Source organism: Molothrus aeneus, chromosome 3, assembly GCF_037042795.1.
Source record: "Molothrus aeneus isolate 106 chromosome 3, BPBGC_Maene_1.0, whole genome shotgun sequence".
In the NCBI taxonomy this organism is placed as follows: Eukaryota; Metazoa; Chordata; class Aves; order Passeriformes; family Icteridae; genus Molothrus; species Molothrus aeneus.
The window spans coordinates 81,819,614-81,844,900 of NC_089648.1; the positions used below are offsets into that span (position 1 = coordinate 81,819,614).

The 25,287-nt window shown below is 38.2% G+C and overlaps 1 protein-coding gene across 20 annotated transcripts in view; it reads left to right on the forward strand.

The window, feature by feature from the left end:
- MYT1L (myelin transcription factor 1 like) overlaps positions 1–25,287 on the forward strand; it is a 310,753-nt gene that overhangs the window by 283,075 nt on the left and 2,391 nt on the right. For 13 of the 20 annotated variants that reach the window (XM_066547254.1, XM_066547257.1, XM_066547256.1 and 10 more), the window contains 5 exons: positions 302–523; positions 16,922–17,013; positions 19,915–20,024; positions 24,420–24,563; positions 24,887–25,287. The exon at positions 24,887–25,287 is cut by the window's right edge and continues 2,391 nt beyond it. In XM_066547254.1, the coding sequence (XP_066403351.1) occupies positions 302–523; positions 16,922–17,013; positions 19,915–20,024; positions 24,420–24,563; positions 24,887–25,027 (709 nt within the window). In that variant the 3' untranslated portion in view covers positions 25,028–25,287. The other 7 variants (XM_066547270.1, XM_066547271.1, XM_066547258.1 and 4 more) reach the window with 2 other exon arrangements.

The window sequence follows — 25,287 nt, forward strand, 5'->3', positions numbered from 1 at the left end:
TGATAAACACCTGCAATCCAAATACATGTCTCAATCCTTTTGTTACAGTTGCATTATGTCAACAGCTGTGACTGCATTTACTGGCTACCCTTCTTAGAATTTATCAGAGAACTTTTTTTTCTTCCAATTGTAAAGTTCTGATTGTAATTTTACACACTACAGGGTATCTTGACTACTTTTGTGACCACAGTGTGGGATTACTCTTTCCTTTTCATGTCAGGTTTATTTTGACTTTGTTGTAAAGGCTACCAGGTATATAATGGCAAGACAATAAAGTTTCTCTCATCTGTCTGCTATACAGATGTCCAGTTCCTGGCTGTGATGGCCAGGGTCATATAACTGGAAAATACGCGTCCCATCGCAGTGCATCAGGGTGTCCTCTTGCTGCCAAAAGGCAAAAGGATGGGTACCTGAATGGCTCACAGTTCTCCTGGAAGTCAGTGAAGACGGAAGGAATGTCATGTCCAACACCAGGATGTGATGGCTCAGGACATGTCAGTGGTAGTTTTCTTACTCATCGTAGGTGAGTAACTATGACTTATGTTTTTCACTTCTGTTTATTATTTAAATCAGATTTAAAATATAGCTTTTTGTCATGGCATTTCTGTGTTCCTTTTGAGTTTCATTATTACATCAAAAAATAATCTGCGTGTATTTGTTGGTAACTGGAAACCCAGAGAGGCAAGTTTTTGTATGCAGATAAAGACCTGCACTTGAATCCATAATATATAGAAAATTCTAGGGGAAAAATCATGCATGAGAATAACTGTAAATTCCTATTGCTTTATTGTATATTTATGGACTTGGGGTAATTTTATTTAATTAAAATTACCTTGGGGTAGACATTGTAAGACATATTGGAGTCCACCTTATTTTCAGAGATGTCAAACACATTCTTGATTCTCAAACATCAGAGCATGGAACTGAAGAATATTAGGAAAGAGCTCCATAAAATCAAAGTTCTTTTATTCATTTGGTAATTAACATGTTTGTTGAAAACAATATATGTAGAATACAGAACATTATTTAAAATGAATGGAATGTAAATATTTGACAAAAGAAATACAAAGCTTGATTTTTCATAAACTTGGCAAAAATACGAGAGCTTCAATGATAAAATTTTTCATAGCTTTTAAAAGGAGGAGAAAGTGGCCAGTCTATTAGGGATAAAACCTGCTGCCATTTTAGATATTAGATTATGAAGAAACAAGGATTTTTTTGAGCTCTGGCTGGGAATCTAGGCCTGAAAATGACTATAATGTCAGAGCAAATTTCCTATTATATAATCGCTAATATAGAACTCTATTACTTCAAATATGTCAAGTTGATGTCCCTAATTTGTCACCCTCTCCAGGCAGACCTCAGGTGAACTTCTGTACCCTTTAGTTAGCTAAACCAATTTGATCTTGTTTTGTAGTCAGTTCTAGATACAGATGTGAAAAGTGTGCTTCTTCCTTCTCTTGCCTGTAACTATTTCCTTTGATTCTTTCTTTGACAATCCTTTACAGCTTCACTCAGAAGCCTTATCCTTACTTCAACCTCTCCAGACTTTGTGCACATAGTTCCTATTTATTGTTCAGGCTGGGAGTTGTTTTTCTACTCAGTCTTTTGTGGTATCTACCATGAAGGGATTCTGGTCCCTGACCTGAGGTGTTACCTGAGGAGCCAAATGTATTACACAGACTGCAGCTCCCAGAGGCTTTAGGAAGCAGGAGATGCAAAACTGACCATTTATGCAGATACCACATGTGGCTTTAAGTTTCTGAATTTTGGTGAAAATTCAGTATTTGGTGAAAATACACCAGTATTAGTGTTTGTATTTCAGTTTGAATTTATTCATTATAGTGTAACATTTAACTCAGAGACATCTGTCATTAAAATTTTGAAATTATTTTACCTTTAGTTAAAACGTACAATATAATTACTAGGAGATTGCTTGCAAGGAGTATTCACATAGTAATTATGGTTTCAAGAAGAAAATTCTTGCAAGAATAACTAACTTCTAAAAGAAATGTACTGATACTAAGTTAAACAATTTAAAGGGCAAATTGTGGCTAGAGATTTTTTTTAAGGAATGCTTTGATGAAAAAAAAACCTAATACAGTAACCTAAATATGACATTTAGGTACAAAGCTAATGTGTGGTTTTTAGTATCACTATGTTAAGTAGAAACAGAGACTTGTAAATGGCTTACTTTATATGATCAGTTTTTGGGCAAAAAGATCCACTGTTAGAGAAGAGTACCACAAGGTGAAAGGTTGCTTAAAAAGACTGATGAAGTTGATTGATTCTACTTAATTGTCTTGATGTAACAAAGGGCCAGTATTCTAAGTTGTAAGCAAACTGAACAACTTCTTGAAGCTTCCATATGCAGTGGTAATACTAATAACAAGCCATGTTATTTTTAAAATATTACTAGTTCTTGTATAATTCTTAAGGCTGTTAAAAGTAGTTGGTTCATTTGCTCACACAAATAAAAGCACATGGAGCCATTTTAGATGTCTTTGGGTTACTTATGTGGCCTCCAGCTGCTGCTCAGAAAGGTAGGTCCAGTGTAATATTTATCAGCCTGAGAGATGTATTTTCTCAAATAGCATTTCATGACTGTATATGGACAACTGAATCAAACTCTGAATGTAGGACTGAACATCAGAACAGTTCACCTACCTTAAGAATCTGCTTGTACAAGCTGTAGGATGCATTTACTCCACTTCAGGATCAATGGATCCTGGAGAGCGGTCCACTTCAGTGGACACCAGTCTTTAATCAGTTGTACCATAAATGTCACTGAATGTGTCGAAAGGGAGTGTTTTCCCCTGCCTACAAACAGTTTGTACCTTATGCCTTTTGAAGTGTTCTTAGGGCATGCAGTATAGCTGTAGTGGGTTGGCCAAAATGACTGAAGACTTGTGATACACTCCCTTCTTTGATTATGACAGCTGAGAGCTGAATGTACTTGGCAGGGGATCTACAGGGGTGCTGGTCTTGTTAAAGGAACGGGCCCCAGAGCTCCGTGGCAGCTTTGACACAGCTTAGTCAAAACCTGCAGGTGTTTAAACCCAGGTGTCATAATCTGGAGCTCAATCCCACAGAAATCATAGACTCTCCATTTTCTTGCATAAGGATGAAATATTCCCTCACTTCAGGTGAAGTTCTTCATTCTAACAGACTGTGGTCTCATCTTCTACTGCTAATAGCATTTTGCTGAACAGCCATGGCTGTAAATCTCAAATTCTCACCTTCTGAAGAGAAGCAATTGTATGCCAGTGAGACCAGATTTATGGACATTCTTTTGCAGGTAGAGCTGGTTTTATCATGCATAGGGAGAAAGTAGGGCTGTGGCCTTTACCTGAGACAGTAGAAGCTCCTCAGGAAGGAGGAGTTAATGTCTTTATTTTTGCCAGTACACCTTGCTTTAGTCCTGTTAGGATTTTTTTCCTCCCCAGTGGAAATATTTTTATATTGGAAGACTTCTCTGAGCATATATATGCATTCATTTCATGTGTAGTTGTCCTTTATGTCTTCTCCAAGAATTTTATATTTTGCCATTTGTAGATAGCTGTTAATATGCTGTTATTAAAACAACTGTAATACTCTCTGGAAATGAACAGCAGACTGGCTTGTGAAAATGATGCCAGCTGTTGAATTTATCAAATAAATATTAGGAAAGATGTTTTTCAGGTAAAGATTTCTTAGAACTGCTGTTGACATTGTACACATGATATCATTGCACTGGTATCAATGGATACTAGAGATGATCCACAAGGACTGGTAAATCAATAAAGACCTTCTCCAACTGGTATGTAGTCTGGAATTTAAATGTATGCATATTCCTACATTCACACTTAAGAAGCAGAATTAAGTAGCCAATGAAAAAAGTCAGAAATTTCAGTGAATTTTGAATCCTACTCCACGATCCAACCAAGTTGGATCCAAAGGTTCCAACAAAAGTTTCTGGTTTTTAACATTTCATTGCCTGTTCACAGAAATGTCTGTGAATAGTTTTATTTTGTCAAGGAGTTTGCATTAGAAAAGAATAGAAACAGAGAGTTATCAGGAGGGCTTTGAAGCATAGGATTAAGTGGGCTATGCTTCAAAAAGGAGCCTCTGCAAGGAAGAGAGGCCAGTGTGAAATTAGGTGACCTATCAGCAGTATGAAAATGAATTGGAAGGCATGTAAGCATGGAATCAGTAGACAGATAAATTAAATAGGTTATAATGAAATGTAAGTTGCTTATTATACTGTAGCTTTGCAGTTTAGTCCTTGAACAGACCCTTACATCCCCATATTTGATTTAAAAAGATTTTTATGGATGGCATCATTTCTAGTGCTGTGATCAATGGGGACTTTCTCAAAATATACTTGGATTTAGCAACCCTGCTCCTTAGCACAGAGAGGGAATGTGCTTGTGCTGACTTCAGTGGAAATTACCTGCAGAAATGCCTTTTCAGATGAAAAACTGTGTTCTTGCTCCCATCTTCAGCTGACTTTTATTTACATCAGTGATCACTCATTTAAAAAACATTAATGTAGCTTTTAAGTTCCCTTTAATAAGGAAAACTATGGGGATTTAACCCCTGTTGGGACCTCAGCCCCACAGAGTTGCTTCCTCCCTTCCAGCAGCATGGGGGAGAGAATCTGAAGTGTGAAAGTGAGAAAAATTTAACTATTAAAAATTTAACTATTAAAGAAAAAGCCACACTCACAAGCAAAGCAAAACAAGGAATTAATTCCCTGCTTCCCATGGCCAGTCAGGTGTTCAGCCATCCCCAGGAGAGCAGGGCTTAAGTGATGGGATCTTGGGAAAACAAACACCATCACTCCAAATGTCCCCCCTTTTCTCCTTCTTCTTCTTCCCCCAGGTGTGTATATTGAGCATGACACCATGTGTTGTGGGATATCCCTTGGGTCAGTTGGGATCAGCTGTCCCAGCTGTGTCCCCACTCAGCTCCCAACTTGTGCACCCCCAGCCCCACCAATGGTGAGGTGGGGTGAGAAGCAGGAAAGGCCTTGGCTCTGTGTGAGTACTCCTCAACAGTAAGGAAAACATCCCTGAATTACCCATGCTGTTTCAAGCACAAATCAAAAACACGGCCTCATACCAACCACTCTGAAGAAAATGAACTGTAGTCCAGCCAAAGTCAGTACAAAAAGATTTTAGTAGAGTTGTAATATACAAGGGATGATCAAATTATAAGGGTTTTTTCCCATTTACAAGCTAATGCTAGATAGAGATGAAAGCATAGAGAAGGGTGATTTTTCTTTAGTGAACCTATATCCTTGCTGAGGACAGTAGGACTCCAAGATCCATAAAAACGTTTATAGAATGGGATTTGTATTTGAGCAGCAAGGGCATGCCACTGTGTTTGCAAGATGTCTAGATTTGCTGGGGGGAAGCAATGGACACCATCCACTGCCTTTTCCCTTCTAAAGGAATGTATGTAGAAATTATCAAGTGGTTATGAGAGGTTATTACATATGACACTTGTTACAGGCTATCCACTTTATGCATAGGAAGGTTTAGTTAATGGTAAGGCTGTCAGAAAGCCCACAGGAAATTCACTCAGTTCAGCCATTACCACACATGCGTGTCCTGAGGTGAAGGAGTGCCAGTGTTGTTTTCTTCAAAAATTCTATGTTATTCGTAGCTCTTAGTTGCACAACTGCATTGCTAAGCATGGGAACAGGCAGTTTATGAAAAGATGAAAAGACTGAAAAAAAACAACCCAAAAGAACATCAAGACAGGAGCTGCCCTCTGCAGCTGCTTTCTGGAAGCTGTGTGATACCTACACTCACATGGATCCTCAGAGGACCTCTAAGTTCTCCAACACTCAAAGGAGATGACAAATGTGAGGGAAGAAGGTTGGAGATGTAGATTTTTCATATGCAGATCATTTTTCTCATTAAATATGCTTTGCTAGAAATAAATACTGCATAAAAATCCTCTGTGATCATCCTCAGCTTCTGAAGGGAGAATTTGGAAATACCACCTACAGTCAAACCTCCTGGTGCTCAGGACCACAGAATAGCATCTCACCCCAGGGTTTATCTGGGGTGCCAGGGTGTCCCCAAAGAGGGAGTAGCTCTGTAATGCAGATGCTTTACAAAACACAGGCTAGTGGCTGCAAATTCTCTCATAAATTGTTGTAGAGCTTTCAATATTTGCCTGATGTCACAGCCTGTCTTAACAGCAGCATTTCTCAGCTTCAGCATTTAAAAACATAAAAATACTTGTCATTAAGTATTATTATTAAAAATTTTATAATTATAAAAATTACTTATCATTAAGAACAATGGCTCTCCAGCCTGTCCACATCTTTTTGCATAGTGTGAGCCAAAACCAAGCACCATATTCCAGGTGTGGCCTGATAAGCAATGAGTGGGACATGGACTTCTGTGTCCCTGTGGAGATGCCCTTGTTGGTGCAGCCCAGTGCCCTGCTGGCTCTCTGTGCCACAGCAGCAGCACTCACACTGAGCTTATCATTCCAGGACCCCCAGGTCCCTTTCCACAGAGCTGCTCCACAGACAGGTAGGTCCCAGCCTGTGCTGCGCTCCTGAATATTTTCCCAGGTACAAGACCTGACACTTGTTTTGGTTGAACTTCATAAGGTTCTTGTCAGCCCACCCTTCCAGCCTATCCAGGTCTTCCCGCAGTGTGACTTCTGCTTCCAAATAGTTCACTTCCCTACTCAGTTTGGTATCCTTGTCAAACTTCATCAGGATACACTTGATCCTGTTGTCCAGATAACTTAGGAAGATTGTAATCAGGGTTGGGCCCAGTATGGATCCCTGGGAGACAGGTTGTGGTGGGTTGAAAGTTTGAAAAGGAGCTGTTTACCACCACCCTGTGTGCAACCTCTCAGCCAGTTTCCCACCTACTACAGAGATCACTAGTCCAGACCATCAGACTTTTCTCTAGGAGGAGGCCATATCAAAAGCCTGGGAGAAATCCAGGTAGAGAATGTCCACTTGCCGCCCCTCCTCCCCAAATCAACCAAGCAGGTTACTTTGTCACAAAAATCAAATTTTCTTTTGCAGGTTTGTTAAGCACAACTGGCCCTTGGTGAATCTGTGCTGGCTTTTCCAATCATGTGCTTCATCTCACTTGTGATAGCCCCCAGGAGTATTCATTCCATAACTCTCCCAGAGACTGAAATAAGGCTAAAGAGCCTGTACATCTTTCTTTACGCCCCTCTTGTAGGTGGGGTTGCCACTATCTCTCTTCCAGTTTTCTGGGATATCCCCTGATCTCCACAATTTCTCAAAGATTATGAAGAGGCTTGCAACAACATCAGCCAGCACTCCTCACACCCTCGGGTGGGCAGTGTCAGGGCCCATTGATTTGTAGTGCCAAGCTCCTGTAACAGTTCGGTTGCAACTCTTCCATCAGTGATGGTCAGTCTATGTTTGCATCAACCTGGAGTTTTGCTCCCAAGGCCTGGGGCCCAACAGTGTTGGTAAAGACAGATGTAAAGGAAGTGTCAAGAACTGCTGCCTTTTCTGCATTGCTGGTGACTAATTCACCTCTCCCATATAACAGTGTGCCAGTATTTTCCTTCTGTTTCCACTTGCTCTCTATGTACCTAAACAAACATTTCTTGGAGTTTTTTACATTTCTATAGCCAGCTTCATTTTGAGCTGAGGTTTTGGTATTCCAGCTGCATCTCTGCAGCCCCTAGCTACAGCCTTGTCATTCCCAGTGGGTATTTGCCCACATTTTCATCCCTGGTCCACTTCTCTTTTGGTTTTGAGCAGACCCAGAAGCTCACAGTTAAGCCAATTGCAAGCATCCTTCAAAACACAAAGCATCCAAACTGCCAGCTGAATTCTCAAGGTGCCCTAAGCTTCCAAAATGCCCTATTTTTCAGGAGTTTGTGTCCAGCAGTACCTTTTGAAAGGTGTTCCTATGCTGTACACTGAAAGTGGTAAAAACTTTACGGAGAAAAATATTTTTTTTTCTATTTATGAAACATAAATGCTTTCAAACTCCAGATTTGTAAGAAGCTTTGAATATGCAATGCATTGAAGTATTTGATTGCATCTATTTCTAGCCAGGTCTCTTGTCAGGTCAACTCTTGTCCATGCTTTTATTTGTTGCTACAGTAAGTTGACAGAGTGCTGCATTTGTGTCAAAATTAATTCACTCTTAGTTCTCACTGTTTTACTCTTTCTTTGGTAGGCCTTTTAAGTTGTTTAGGGTGTTTTTTCACTTGGTCTTAATCTGCCTGTCCCCTTCCTGTAACTGATTTATTTTGCTGTTTCCCATCTATTAGTTTTTCCTACAAGCTGTACATTGCAATTCAGCAGGAGAACATCATACATCATTAAGAGTATAGAAGAACTAACCAAATTCACTGCATTTAACAGTAGCTACAACTGTCAATTATAAGCATCATCATGATGGCATCATTAAAAGATGACAGGCATGGAAGTGCGTTGACATTTCCAAGAAGACAAGGAAAGAAATGAGGCAATTAAATGTAATAATAATATACATAAAGAAAAAAAAAAAATCTGTGTGGTGGGTCCTGCAGTGCAAAGGATTTTTTTTTACTGAGTAATTTTGTGTTGACCTTAAAGGAGAAGGGTCTTCCTAAACCACTTTTCAACACCTTCCTCTTCCTATCCTCATTCTTTCCTACAGTGGTGTTCTGGCCCTCTTCCCTTCTCAGTCACTATGGCTCTTGGTCAGTCTTCTTACTTCTGAGCTGCTCAGTCCCCAGCATTTGCAGTAGTTGGTGCACTGGCAGAACAGGACAGGCAGTCTCAGGCGTTGCTTCCAGCAAGCATTCTTCTGCTGCAGGCCCTGCAGCCCTGAACAGGGCTGGTGGAAGGGAAGGCTCCCACAAAAAGTACATGGAGGGTCTGGTGCTAAACACTAACTCATCCATTTAGCATGTCAAATGGACACTCTGTCAGAGGGTTATAGCTCTGACCAATCTACTTTTGTTTTCCTGAAGACAGCAGAATGTATCTCTAAACTCAGAGCAACACCCCATGAAGTGTTTCTTGCTCCATTTCACAGACAGTTAGAGTTATTCACTAATTATTTGGACTTTTTGTTCTCCTCAGCCGGGACAAAATAATGTATATGGACAAAACAGTGGTATAGAAGTATATTCTGAGAAATATAAATATTTTTCCTATGACATTTGGGGAAAAAAATGAGCCTGGCCTGACAGTTACCACTGAAGATTTCAGTCAGATCATTAAAAATTTGGCAAAAGTTACAAGTGACTAAATGCAGAACCTGGTTGTCGAAAGAGTTAGGCCCTTTGCAGGTAGTTCTGCCAGCTCTTTTCATTACAAGCTGGAAGAAGGATGGAATAGCATTTTAATCAGCTGTACCATTTGTTGAACTGTTACTCTTGATAGTAAGATAATCTAAAAGGACTTAAGAGGTTTACTTAGCTTGGGAAAGTCACAGAGAAAATAATATGAAATCTGTATTAGAAAAAGCAGACTGCACAATATAAACTAGAAAAATCATTTTCCTTAGCAGACCTGACAAATTACAGCAGACAGCAATTGTACAGGTGTTTGCAATGTGACACTTCCTTGATTTCAGGCACTTAGCAGAAGCTGTCTGGTTATAAGTCTGCTTGTCCTCATTCCAGACATAGCTCATAAAAAAGCAGAGAATACAGGATGACTTTTTAGATTTCAGGAGGGATGAATTTTCCTCTTGAAATACATTTTTCTCCTTGCTGTCTATACAAAGTTCAGAGAAATTGTGCTTCATTTTAAGTGCCAAAGTGAGCTGTACTTGGTCACTTAAATAGATCACATGAATTTTTCAGCCACCTAAGAGCACTAATCAGAGGTGTGTAGCTAAACATACACCTTACCTATTTATACACAGGGAAGTCTCAACCTTTCTTCCTATTCAACAGCCCGGTAAATCCACTGGTCTTCAGCTCATCTGTCCTGTTGTGGGCAGTCCCCTGACAGGAGAGAGGCCAATAAGCTTTGCAGAAGCCAGGCCCCAGCTCCTGGGGCGTTCAGTTGTGTCCCACTAAGTGCCTGGCTTAATGCTGGGGCCACCTGTAAGTCATGCAATGTGCTGCAGTGGGTACTCGCTCACCAAAGAATAAATGAGAGATTTTTTTAACAGTTGTTACACATTGGGCAAGAGCCAAACCTCTTTCCCTCTTCAGGGATGATACAGGTCAAAGCTCATTAACACATGTGAGAAGCCCACCCACAAAGCCTCTTTGCTGACTAAGCAGCCTCAGTTAACTAAATATCATGTAAATTTGCCAAGGGACTACTGTGCCCAGCTGAAGGGCATCTTTGGCAGTGCTCTTACAGTTCCAGCATTTCAAGATTCATTAATCCCTTTTCTGCTGTATATTTATGCCCCAGGGGGATTCCTTTCAAATTGAGTCTGCTCTCAAGGCTTTTTCTCTCAGCTTTGCCATGTTAACATTTCTGCATAATTCCTATTTTTGTTTTTCTTACCTGATGCCTGCTTTGTTCTTTTGTTATGAGGGATAGGCATAATTAAACTAAAACTGCTACCTTACCTTTTAAATCTCCAATAAAAAAAAAAAAAAAAAACCAAAAAAACAAAACAAATACTTTCTTCTGGGTGGCCATTCACTCTCTCTTGATGTCCATTTGGTGCCTTTGACTGACCAGATTTTAATGCTAATTCAACCCTTCCCCCACTAAAATAAAAACATAGTTCTTTCCAGAAAGTTTTCTGAAACAATGATCAGATATTATTAAAATAATTTTGAAAACATTGCATTTTATTTTAATCATAATGGCTGTATTTTTTTATGACCATTTAGGTAGTGGTTTGATTTTTCTTACTTCTGAAGCAAAGATTTATTTAAACAGAATAAAATCTCAGCTACTTTCCTCAGCACCTTTGGAAAACAGCTTGAATTAGGAGCTGTCACTTTCCACATTACATCAAGCTTTTAGTATTTTTAATTTAGATTTCCCTCCTGACTCAAAATTGAACTTTTTCACAGCAAGCAGTCAGGTGTGAGTTGCAAATGCACCCAAAGAAGTTGTAAATGTACCAAAAAAACCCCCAAAAACCCCAACTAACCAACCAAACCAACCAAACAAAAAGCTTTAGCCAGGAAACAAGACCTATAAAGGGCCACATTAATAAAAATCATTATTTTCCAATGAAGAATTCTGAAAGTGAGCTGAAGAGATTATTTTTTTCTGACACCCAACACCACACAAAGGCAGCTGGGGTTGTGTGGGGAGAAGAGATTCCTCTGTGAGTCGTGGCAATCTCCATGAAAACAGAACTACCTTGTTTGCAGAACCTCTCTCCTGGATTCCCTTTGCTTCACATCTCTATAAGAACCTGGGGAAAAGCCAATCATCCTTGAATGTAAATAAAAATGAGTGCTGGTTTAGGGAGGGTTCCTTTTATCTCTGCTGGAGTTGTGCATGTTTCCTCCTTTAAGGTGTGTAGTAGAATTTACTCATGGGAATAAGGAAGTCACTAAAGCTGATACCCTTCAACATAGAAAAAAAAGAGTGGTTCATGGATTTAATATTAAACTAAGGAATGGGCTACTTTGATCACTGAGTTTGATCTCTTAACTTGAACTTCAAACATTAGCAAATAGTTGAAGAGCTTAGTAAGGTTTCAGCCATTAACAAAATAAAACAGTCATTCTCACTGTGATCTGTATTTCCCTGAATTTCAAAAGGATTTACATCTGGGGCTTGTTTTGAATATATCTCTAGTTAAAAGATGTACCTTGAAAGTGACTTGTTCCTTCCTCTAGTCTACAGACAATACTATTTTTAATAGACACGAGAAGTGTTTCATTTTATTTTTGAAAAATCATTGTGGTAGTGAGCCTATAAACTTCTTGCAGGGTTCATAAAATTTTTGCTCAGGATGCTTTTTGGGTTTGAGGCTGTGGTTTCTTTATACTCTCTTATTTCTTTCTTTGTAAACTTCAACACTTGACATACCAAATAAAAAATTTGTGGTTTATTTGACCTTTATCTTCTCCTTTCCCATATACCTACTTTGTTTGGAAATTGTTTTCTTCACTTGAAAAGCCAAGTGCAAATTCTCCAGCTTCAAGAGGGACTAAACTGCATCTGTCTACTGAGGAAAAAAATGTATTTAACACACAACTGGAACGCAGATAACTAAAATCGGTCACCCAGACAATTGCTCCACTTGATCAATGATCCTTCACTCTGGTGGCCTCTGTTGTTTGCATCCCTGAAGACAGTGCAATTACATTCTTGAAACAGTTCAGGATTTTAGCTCACATGTATTTAATCTAAATTTCTTGATCATTTATTTCATCTAAATTTCTTGATAAATGTGCAATGAACACTACCTAAAAACTCCTTTAAAACTTTTTCACCCACTAATTTTCATTTTATTTTTGAAAAAATTTCACCCTATTTCCAAATCCACTGAATATATGGTGAGGCACTGGTTGCAGTAAGATAACCACATTGCTAAACCAGAAAGAAAATTCATTCTTCACCCTATGTTCAACTCTAATAGATACAATCACCCAATCACCATACAGTCTTTATAGTATTTTGTAAGTTATGGCAGAGGGTGGTTTTCTAGAATGATGTGCCAGACAATACTTTTCTTTCTCAAATTAGAGGTTAAGCCCAACAGTAGAAATTTATCAAGAGCCAAGACATATTGCATCCCAACAAAATAAGGTGTTGATGGTCATCTGGTTGTAGATACAGCAGAGACTCACAGCTCTTGGTGAATCAGAAACTCAGAGGGAGTACAGAGTTAATTTCTGCTGCTTCTCACAGCCCTGCCAAAATGCTGTGGCTTCAAGCCCTGTGGCATCCAGAGTCTGACAGAGATAATTCATGGTTTTGTAGGTTTATACCAAATAAAAACCATTTATACTGAATCTATTACAGCAACATCCCAGCAATGCTGTTAGAAAGCCTAACTCATTTTTATTATGGAAAGAATACTCAACTATGTTTATATGTTCTTATGATTTCCTGTGTGTATGAGAATAATGGCAGGAGCAAGTGAGATAACTGTGATTAATTTTACTAATTCTTTGCTGGAATGAATAAGCTGCAGAATTGTGTCAAAGTCAGTGTAAAGTTTGAAAACCTATGACAAACATCAACTGTAAAGGATTCAAACTTAATAATAGAATATCCTGAGTTGGAAGGGACCCATAAGGAGTCAAAGTCATCGAAGTCCAGACCCAAGAATCACACCAGGTGCCTGAGAGTATTGTCCAAACACTTCCTGAACTCCATCAGGCTGTGACCACTTCCCTGAGGAGCCTGTTCCATTGCCCAACCACCCTCTGGGTGAAGAACCTTTTCCTAATATCCAGCTTCATAGCATACTTAATGCAAGGATAAGTATTATCCTTAACAAAACTACTACCTCAATATTTCTCATAGCCTTTTTTTATTTCTGAGATATTTAAAGCATGTATTGCTTAACTCTTAAACACTGAAATAGCTTTCACATATATTGTTTTGTTTGCCAGTCACAGGAAAAAAATAAAATCATCCTCTGTCCTTCTGTCCTTCTGTCTCCTTCTATCATTCATTCTTCTAGAAATCTCCAGCAACTCTCAGTCTCACTGGGATCTCAATTCAAGCTTTTTGGTTAACTTTACACCTCTGTAGGGTTCAGCCTTTGTACAACAGACTTTTGCACTTTTGTGCAACACTGCCTTCACTTTGTTTTTCATCTTGTCTTCCCATATATCCTGAGTTCTTTTGGCTGTTCTCAATTCAAAGAGCAGTTGCCTTCAGTAGAAGTAAACATAGTCAATTAGATAAGAGGTAGAATGTCCTTGTAGAGTAGAAGCTTATTCTAAAAGTCCTAATTTACTTTTTAATTACTTAAAACAGTTTAAAGGAACTAAATTAACAACAGAGAAAAGCGAAAAGGGTGCACATTGCTATCTTTGACTAGGTAATTTCTGAAGAATTTAGACAAGTTAAACAAACTGTAGTAGAAGTCAATACTCTTAATTTAGGTTACTAACTTGGTATCTGCTTCACTGAAACTGAAAGTGCCTGACTCAGGAAAGTGAGCTCATCTGCTTACAATACAATATATAATTAATGAAGAGACAGATTTGCCAGAAAAGATCTGCAGAGGAAAGCAATGGCATGGTCTGGCTTTGGCATCTTCCTCTGTGGTGAGCAGAATACCTTTGGGAGTTTTGAATGCTTTCTCAAATTGCATAAAGCCACTGGAAAATTTAGGACCATATGTTCATTCACAGCCTCTTCTAAGGACAGACATGTAACAAGCGAAAGCTAGTCAGTCACAGAGGTGCATGATGCACAAGTTAAAGCTGTGCATGTAAGGATTGGGGAAGAAAAAAGAGGAAGCTTGTGGATTAGGCATGCAGATGTATTGCAAAAATCTCATTTTGATCATAGCCCTCCTTTGTCTGTACATACTGTATTAGATCACCAGTGGGTTAGAACAAAACTAATCTGGCTACAGAATGTGGAAGCCTTCTGCATCTTCACTAGAACTCCCAAAAAATAGGCAGCCCTTTGCCTTTCTCCTCACTAACTTGTGATTCATCTGGCTGCCTCCAGAAGAAGGTAGATAATCCGTGCAGAAGGACTCTCCAACAGTTCCAGCAGCAAGGATGGAGCACAGCACCCAGATCTTTGTGATTCAGTTTAGGCAGAAGGGTGCCTGAACTGGAGCCAAGCTGTAGGTGCTCCGTACCCTGGCAATAAATCTCTCTCCAGTGGTGATGGGCCACGGACAGTTGCTGTTTGGCAGCTACAATGTGACCACCCTGTTTTGTGAAATAGGAAAGTTTAGTATTGCACATATGGAACCTTATACCTGGGGCCTCAGGGTGAGAGTGCACCTTGGAGCACCCTGGGCACACCTTCTAGACTAGCTGGGAAGATACCTACAGGTTTAGGCAGTCCTGAAAACTTGGTGTGTAGAATCATGGCCTGAGAATAAGACTGGGTCCTTGGCACCAAAATTTGGATTTAGGCACACTGAATCACAAAGTAGATTTCTAATACTTCAGAACAAATTTTATTTGTTTGATTATTTTTCTCTGCTCTCAGATGTGCTATTCTAGGATCCAGTTTTCTTGTTGGTCTGTTTGAATGCTGTACCTATAGGCTGTTTGAGGACTGATTTTATTTTGAGGGGTTTAATCAGTCAGGACTTTTAGAGAGGAAAAGGCTACAGAACAAGATGAGAGTAATCTAATGGAGTTGTTTTTATGCCCAGTGATGCTAACTTCTTCTGAAAAAGAGCGAGTACAAAATATGAGAAAATTCATTAAATCAACGGAAAGGTTACAAAAATGAAGTCAGTTAAATGATGCAGAAACTTTGCATATACTGTTATCCCATTTCTTTCTCTGTGCCAACATTTTTTCCCAAAACACCAAATCCTCTCCTTAATTGTCTTCAAGGCTCCCTTTGACACATCAAGAAGACAGTTGTTTACAGTCACACACTGAGTCCATAGCAGACCTTGGAGTAGTAATTTGGCATCCTACCAGCTAGGCTACAGCCAAAAGCTACTAGGTCATGCCATTTCTTGATACTACAAGTATTATTTTATTATACATCTTCTTAGTCACAAAGCTGTATGAAATGTTGAACATGGATTCTTTCACTTAGAAAATAATTTTTTAATATATTTTCCTAAGAGCAATCCTTTTTTGTATGACTGCACTTGATACTAGTAGTCCAGGCTTTTCAGGGAAATGGTTTCAATAATCAAACTATACCTAAATGAGAGGACTTTATTTAGAAAGAATTTGCATCTTTACTTAAAGAAATGCTTTAAATCAAAGACACCACTTTCCTCCATATTACAGATTTGAATCTGATTTGCACAATTAAAAATTGTAAAAAAAATTCTTCTTTTGGATTTGGAGAGGAAATATAAATGTGCGTCTAATGCAGTGAAAAGTACATAACATTACTCAGTTTGCATGGATATGAAAACTGAAATGTTGAGGCAAGAGGAAATTGTTTAGAAAGCTTCCAAATTCCCTTCACTAAAGCTACAGCTTCCTCAAAATAAGATTTTGGTTTTCCATCATTAAATTAGAATGAATATGTATTTTCTCTTATCTGCAATAGTGCAACTACATGAAAGATGTGATTTTGGAAAAAGGGGGTAATTTGGTGTACCATTACTTGTTAAATATTGAGCACTGTCTGATCTGTATTTTAATTTTTATAATAAAGACTGCTAAGACTGTGTTGGCTATCAAACTGTTTTGTACAATGTAATTAAAAAGCTTAATATTTTGGCAATGTGAGAGAGAAGAGATAACTGAATGTACATCCATATAATGCATAATGGATATGCATTATAAGACATATATATCCCCCATTAAAACAAGGTCATTTCTATTAGAATTGCTTCCTTGGGCTCCAACAACAAGCTAACACATAAGTTACTGCCATTTTAAGAAAAAAATTAGAAAAGGGCAATTTAGCTAGCTCAGTAGGTGATATTCACAAAGAAAAGCAGTTTATAAGAGCTAGTCATTCGTATATGAGAGGTAGCTCATGTCCTCTTCTCAGCATTCAGTTCCATGTTTGAACATTTGAATCAAAAAAGGGAGGAAATTCAGGCAGGGACACATAAATTCAAGTGGGAGTATTTAGAAAATAACTGCTTTTAAAATAAAATGTTTTATTAAAAGTATTTTGTCTTAAGAAAATTGAACTGTATATCTGACTTCTATATTTGCTGTCTATGCAAAAAGATCTCGGAAGAAAAACAAAATAATGAAATCACTACTGGTAAGTCCTTTATTTTTCAGACTAGTGCACTCTTTCGGTGCTAGGCAGTGAAGATAAACCATGTCTCTGTTACTGTTTTTATTACAGCTTTGGATTACAGATTTCTTTTCAATGACCTGTCAAAATTAACAGGCTCCTTACTGTTCACAGTTTATCAGGATGCCCCAGAGCTACTTCAGCAATGAAGAAAGCAAAGCTGTCTGGAGAACAAATGCTAACAATAAAGCAGCGGGCCAGTAATGGTAAATTTTTAATCATTAAGTTCTTAAATACTAATTCTCTGTAAACTAAAGTTACTGTTACTCTTTTGCCTTTTTCCCTACATGTATAAATCCACTCTATATAAATTGTGAATTCACTGTCAGTAGAAGTGAAACCAGGTCTTGTGCTCTGGAAACCTGAGCCAGGAGTAGAGCAGTCAGATTGAGTTATGTCTATATAAATCTAAAACTCTAAAATATTTCAAAGTAGAATATACTATTATAATTTGCTATATATATATATATATATAAAATATATTTGTATATATATTATAATATATACATTTCATTCATCAAAGGGTGATAGTCTTATATTGTTACAGGATTCAGAAGAGAAAAAGGGCTTATTTCCAGAATGTCAATTCCTCCTGAGTTCCCTTGAATTCATTTAGACCTGTGGCTCTATAACCTTTGGCAGATGGAGATGGCTTTGTGCCATTTCAGCTCCAGTAAACTGCAATTCTTCCTGGGAACCTTGAGTTGCAGGGAAGATGATGAAGGTACCTTGGATGAAAGTCAGGATAGTACCCTGGTAGTTGAAGTGCAGTAAAAGCAAAATGTAGTTCAAGTAAGTAATATGATAAAAACTTGTCTGGGAGGTGCCCAAGTCCTGAATTTTCTTGGAAAACTATGTAGTCACTTAGTCTGTGGCAGTGCATGCCTTCTTACCTGTTGGTGTTAACTGCATTTAGAGCCACAGAGCATTTGAACACAGTGCAGGAGGCACCTCAGCCCACATGGCCAGCACAGCTGGAGAAAGCAGTGGCTGTCTTTGTTCAAGAGTTTGTAACCAGGGAGTGAGAGATCTGGATGTTATTTTCTCTACAACCTGGGTAGTATTGAAAACTATAAGTATATGCCATGCCCAGGAAGAATGCCTTAAGGAGTAATATATGGATATTTTGGCTACTTGGACACGTGGCCTGCCTGAGCAACCCCGTGGACTTCTATGATGGGGTGACTACATCAGTGGACAAGGGAAGAGCTACAGATGTCACTTACCTGGACTTCTATAAAGCCACAGCCATGGTCTCCTACAACATCTTTCTCTCTGAATTGGATACAGATGGATTGGATGGGTGCAGTGTTAGGTGAATAAGGAATTGGTTGGATTGTCACATCCAGAGGGTGGTGGTCAATGGCCCAGAGTCCCGATGGACATTAGCGACAAGTGTTGTCCCTTAGGGGTCTGTACTGGGACCAGTGTTATTTAATATCTGCATTAATGACATAAACAAAGGGATCAGGTGCACCCTCAGCAAATTGGCAGATGACACCAAACTTGAGGTTTAACAAGACCAAATACAAGGAGCTGCACCTGTGTTGGGGCAAGCCCCAATATCAACACAGACTGGGATGAGCAGATCCAGAGCAGCCCTGCTGAGAAGGATTTGGGGGTGTGAGGGGTGAGAGGCTGGACATGACCCAGCCATGTGCCCTCATAGCCTGGAGAGCCAAACGTGCCCTTGGCTGCATCAGGGAGGGGATTTCCCCCTCTGCTCTGCTGAGCCCCCACCTGCAGGGCTGCATCCAGCTCTGGGGTCCCCAGCACAGGAAGGACATGGACCTGTAGGAGTGAGTCCAGAGGAGGCCACCAAGATAACCAGAGGGATGGAGCATCTCTCCTACAAGGAAAGGCTGAGATATTTGGGATTGTTTAGCCTGAAAAAGAGAAGACTTTGAGGTCACCCAGTTGCAGCCTTCCAGTACCTGAAGGGATCTTGCAACAGAGGAGAGGGACTTTTTACAAGGGCACGTAGTGACAGGACAAAGGGGAAAGGGCTTCAAACTGCAAGAGAGTAGGTTTAGATTGGATATTAGGAAAATACTCCTTACTGTGAGAGAGATGAGGCACTGGAATAGGTTGTTCAGAGAAGCTGTGGATGCCTCCTCCCTGGAAGTGTTTCAGGCCAGGCTGGATGGGGCCGTGAAAAACGTGGTCTAGTCTTCCCTGGTCTGGGAAGATGTTCCAGCCAATGGCAGAGGGGTTGAAACTAGATAATCCTCAAGGTCCATTCCAACCCAAGCCATTATATAATTCAATGACATCTTTCCTATCAGAGTCAGGCACTGTGGGGAAAGGTATGAAAGATTCACACCAGCAGAAGAAGGAGAGCGGGACCACCAGTTTCTCTGACTTTAGGTGTTCACACTTTGACTTGAAAAAAGACAGATCTATCTGTCTCATCCCAGGATTATTTTATGCTTTGTTACATTATTTATAAAGATAAATAAATTAAACTGTTACAGTTTATTCCTGTCTGAATTCTTAGAAATGCAGTTAACTTTAAAGTTCTGTTGCTTTTAATATTTATTTCAAAAAATGTGAGAAAGCACTTCCATTTTAAAATTACTCTATATATCGTTATTTAATAACACCCTTCTGAACCCTTCTGAACCATTCTGAGCCATCGTCCAACATTAAAAACAACTGCAGAATCACAGTATTTCCCAGTACATCAACAAAATTTCTCTTTGTTGAGAAAAAAAATTCTGAATTAGTTACAGCTTCTCTTGATAATGCTTAATATGAAGAGATTACTATGTTAAGATTTTTTACTTACCTCCAGAAGATCTGTAAGTGGACACACTCTTTAAATAAATTACATATGACAGTGGAGTGAAATTTGTTGCTGCAGGTACATTTCTTATAATATAAAGGTCCTTTTGATCCTCCAGGTATTTTCAGCATTTTCACTGGAGAATTACTGCAATTTTAAAAGTAACAGTAGTTGAAAATATTTCTTTTTAACTGCAGAATAAAAGTTTGAAGAATGCTTCCTTTTTTTTGCTTGAAATAAATTGATTTTTAAATATGGAAATAATTAACTGAACTCTGATTTAAATGTTAATTAACACCCCTTTTATTTTTATGTCACACAGGTATAGAAAATGATGAAGAAATTAAACAGTTAGATGAAGAAATCAAAGAACTAAATGAATCCAACTCCCAGATGGAAGCTGATATGATTAAACTCAGAACTCAGGTAACAGTTTTATGAAGCCCTAAATTCAAGCTGCTTTTTCTACATGACTGATTAAAAAATATAGGACATTTATTGTTTCCTTATATATTAAGATATCTATGCATAATTTGCTATTTATAAAATCTGAAGACAGTGCTCATTATGCAATTTTCAAATCAGTTATCAACAGTAAAAAAAACCAAAAAGAATTCAGCAAAAGCATTCTTTAAAATAATGGCAAAACATGACCTGTCATGGTCAGCTTGGTATTTCCCCTTGATAAGGCTGTGCCTTTCTGATAGTTCTTAAAATATTGTGTGATGACATGGTCGTTAACATAAGTTACAAGGTGAAGGAGCCCAGATGAGCAACATGGCTTTTGTCATGTCTTAAAGAGGAAATTTAGACAGAGAAGTGAGTATCATGTGATACACTAAATGCAGCCCTTGGCAGCAGTAGTCGTTCCAGAGATCCTGATTAATTCTTTTTTCATTCGTATAAATTTGTCGGGGGAAAAAAAGCAGAAAACCTAACATTAGACTATTAACTAAAATCCCATTATTCAGTAGTCCTAAAACTGGATGGAAAAAGCAAAAGAAGAAAATCAATTGAATTCCCCTTGAATTTTTCAGCATCCAGTATAGATTCTGGTGCTTGTCTCTTCACATGATTTGAGCACAGACACCAAGAGTGAAGTTCACCACAGTCACCATTTAGTCTTTAGTCCCATGATGATAGTCACTCAGTTGATCTCAATGGAAACAGAGTAAACCACTCCTTGTTACTTCTTTGTCTGCAGCTTGTGGAGATGGGCACCATGTCCATTCTCCTTCTCCTCTTGTATAGTCATAAAGGCAGGATCTACTTCTTCAACTTGGGTTTTATTTGATTTCTAAACCTTAGCCAGATTGATACTGAAACCTCTCTTCTACTTTATACCTGCATTCAGAATTCCACTGTCATTATTCAGCTTTCATAGGATTTTGTTCAAGGTTTACAGTTTCCTGATGTGACCAAATATAACTGTAGGGTAATGAGGAGAAAATCTGCAATAACGTAAAGCAAGAAGAATAATCAACTGCAGCATAATTACATACATTTACTCTTGAGAAATTTGGCCATAAATTTTGAATCTGGCAGCTTCCAATTGCCTTATCTTTTCTTCTGCTTAATACACTGTATTAAGCTATTTACATACAGACTGATATGGCTGAGTTTTAAAAAATGTGAAGCAGTTTGGCTGTTACATGTACATTAGGTAAATGCTGCAGTTGTCAGTAATTTACTGCACTTTTAATTTTATATTTGGCCAGATGGATTGAAAAATAAAACCATGGTAACACTATCACAGGCATAAACATGTATTGAGTTTCAGAGATTTATCTAGGAATTTCATATCAAGCTTTGATCTGAAATGAGTACAAAAGCCATACTTTAGTGGTCTCAGTTCCAGCTTTCATTCTTCAGACTAGTGCCATTGCATATTCTTAAAAGTCATATTAGGCACTTATGGGACCTTATGAATGTTCTTGGTAAGAGAAAGCTCAGCTGGTGATTTTACCAATAAGTTAAAAGGATATTTTTCACACTTCAGTGCAGCAGATTTAGAAAAAGGGTAGGTTAAAATGATTAATGGGATTTTAAAAAGAAGAGCTACAAGAGACCATGAAAACATTATTTTGTCTACCAGTCACCTTTACTTCCTAAGATCTTCCTAAGCTAAAGCTGACAGGTGCTTGTCTAACCTGTTCTTTACTTCCCATACTAGAAATTCCAAAATCTCTGGGTAGTCTGGTCTAATACTTATCTGTTCTTATCCAGCTAGTTACTAAGGCCTTGCAGAGAATCCCAACTGAGTTAAACTTCACAAAAAAATTCAGAGGCCTTAGTTTTGAATTCATGCACTCTCCTGAAGATAAGCAATTTACATTTACAACACAGGGAGTTACATCATAGTCATTATCAAACTATTAAGAGGATCAAAGTCAACAGTGCCCTTTATTTGCAACAGTGAAATTATACTGGGCATAACAAAATGTTTGTTGATAAACCTTTAGAAAATCATTGTGCAACTCAGATTTCAGTAAAATTTGACAGATGGGAAATATGCAATGGGAAAATAGTGGAAGTTATGTGAACACCAGAAGTAGCAACAGTCTTGTTTGATACAGATTTGCAGCCCATATGATTGTAAGTGCCAGTGAAAGTTTTTCATATGACAGGAACAGGAAATGCTTCCATGTAGAATTTTTCAATTTAATAAAGTGAAAATCAGCCCTTTTTCTTAGGTGGAGCACTTACAAGATTCTCCTTTACTCAGCTGCCTTTTTACTTAAGACTTTGAAGAAAGTATTTTTAATCTAAAATCTTCTAGTAAATTTGTTAAAATTTAACATGCAAATATGAGAGGAGCAGAAACACATAAAGGGGAGAGGGGAAGAAAAAATCTGCAAATAATTGTGTGTTTCATACAAGAAACAGATTATCCTATTTTCAGAATACATACAAGTAAACATTTCTTAGTTTTAGAGTAAAATGTGGGGAGGGAAATTTCAGTCTTTGAGTGAACAAATACAACAATTAAATTAAAAACAGATGAACTTACAGATGAATATTAAGTGAAGTGGTGAGATATGCTGATCATCTGCCACTGTATTTGCAGAATTCAGCATCTCACGAAAAAAAGCAAAAATGATGGTTCAAATTGCAATGCTTAGCTAGACAGAAAATCTGCAGAGTGTCAGCTCCAGCTAAAGTTAGTGAGGTGGCTGCAGTATGCCATACTGAACTGCGCCTTCATTGGCATCAGACTCATTCTGGTCTGTAATATTAAAAAAAAAATAGGATAGGTATTGGAGTATGATTTGACTAAGAAGCAACTATGAAAGATGTTTTGCATTTGGATACAGCATTTCTCTCCACTATAAACAAGCTGAAAGAAAAATAAGAGAGGAGGATCAGGTGTCCAGGTTCAAAGATGAAGAAAGTATTTTTTCCTTACTAATATATTTTGTGCAAATTAGCTCAGAATCAATTAATTGTTACAAAACCAAGTCCCCACAATACTGGCAACTTGGATTAACTGCAATTTGCACCTGTAGTCAAAGCAAGAGATACTTGGAAACTGTTTATGTAGACACATCACTTTTCAAAATTACTTCTATCAACTAATGGGCTGCATTTCCATAAGCAGACTAAAAGTTTAGGTCCAAAATAAAATGTGATACCTCTAACTACCTGCCTGTGCCACCAGTTTTCAAACATTTACTCACCGAAGGTCAAGTTGATGTGCGCTTAAGAACCTTTACCCTTCTGCCTGTTACTACTGCACAAACCTCTGACCTTCCCATCAGCATTTCAATTGTATCAATTCTTTCCACAGCTCACTCTCTAGGCCAGTATAGAAATGGATAAACCTCATTTTGAGAATTCAAAACCTTGTGTTCTTTGGCATTTTTTCCACTTCACTGGCTTCTTTTTTCTTGTCAATGCATATTTTAACCTACACACATACAGAGCACACTGTACACTCTGTAATAGATGTTAACAGTTATCACCCCATGTGGAAAGTACATACAAGGCTACAGAGGAAAGTATAGACAGATGTGAATGAGCTCTGCATGTGCTCTTGATGAGTTGGACATAAGCCAGTGCTCATCTGAAATCCTTATAACTCCATTAGCACAATGCTCTTTCTCTCAGCAATGCTTTTAGCTCAAGCAGGGCACCATGCAAGGTCAGAGCTAACGTGTCTGGTCACCTGGAAACACAGGCAGAACACAGTCTCAGTTGTTTTCACTTGTACATGAAGCAATGCCACAGGCCTATGCTCAAATATTCTTCACTTTCTTCAGTTTTACAACTCACTGTATGTATTGGAAATCTTTCTGACTTTGTACATACATTGAAATAACATGCAGTTTTTCAGCTTTCAAAATCAGCCCTGTGAGTTTGCACAGAATCATATTATACTTACAAAGAGCTAAACATTGGCAGCAAGGAGCTGTGCATGCTTAATTAACAAGATATATGTGTAGCTGAAAATATAAGAAAAGCGTGACTTACTGCAGAATGCCCCTAAGACTGGCTTCTAGGAGTTTAACTGCATGGGTGAACTTGCAGAACTAAGGTCCTTAATGCCTTTCAACTATACAAAGCTCTAAAGGAGTGGAATCAAATCCAAGTTCATTCACTCACTATTACCAGTATTGAAAAGACAAGCTGTTAAAGTTATACAACATGCAGGGAATAAGAAAGGCTTAGTGACGATAAGAACTGCAAACTCAAGCAAAACCTTTTTAAACATGAATGAATAGACCTTTTCTCCTTTTCCTGGTATTTCTGTTCTCTCTCCCTTCAAAGAGTGCATGCTTTGTACCAGTTTGCCTTATATTACATTGTACATAAATTTGTCCATTTTAGATTACCACAATGGAGAGCAACCTGAAGACGATAGAAGAGGAGAACAAAGTAATTGAACAGCAAAATGAGTCTCTTCTTCATGAATTGGCCAATTTAAGCCAGTCTTTAATTCATAGTCTAGCTAATATCCAGCTGCCACATATGGTAAGTGATTGAGAGCACAAGTTAAGGAATTTGGCGATCTTCAGTTCACCTCTCATACAATAGATACCTTTTTTTTATGTTTATGTTTCATCAACCAGTTGGATATTTGTGGTAACAGCACTGAAACCATAGAGATACATTTAACTGCTAACAGACATGGAGGGCCTGTTCCAGTGTATCCTGTAAAATTAAGTAAGAACTAAATAGGCTTTTTAAATATTATAAAAATGGTGGCAGTATGCCTTGATAATATGTTATGCTTAAATGAATATACGATTAAGAAAATAAAAGTTGTATATGAACTACTATTTAATATCTCGTAGGAACCAATCAATGAACAAAATTTTGATGCTTACGTGACCACTTTGACGGACATGTATACAAATCAAGATCGTTATCAGAGTCCAGAAAATAAAGCCCTACTGGAAAATATAAAGCAGGCTGTGAGAGGAATTCAGGTCTGAACAGCTGCTATAGTGATGAAAATCTTGCTTAAAAAAAGGATGCCTCTTGTTTTTTGCTGCTGTAATTTACCAGAAAGTGTTATATATTTATTTCTGTTTGAAACAGTGTTATGCTTACAAGACTTCATAATGATTTTATGTCTTGCTTTAAAGATAGTAACTGCAGAATAGTTTTTTGAATACATTCACATTTTGTACGTTTTCATATAAGCTGACATAGTGTGATATGCCATGTAATGTTTATAGCTGCTAATGTATGC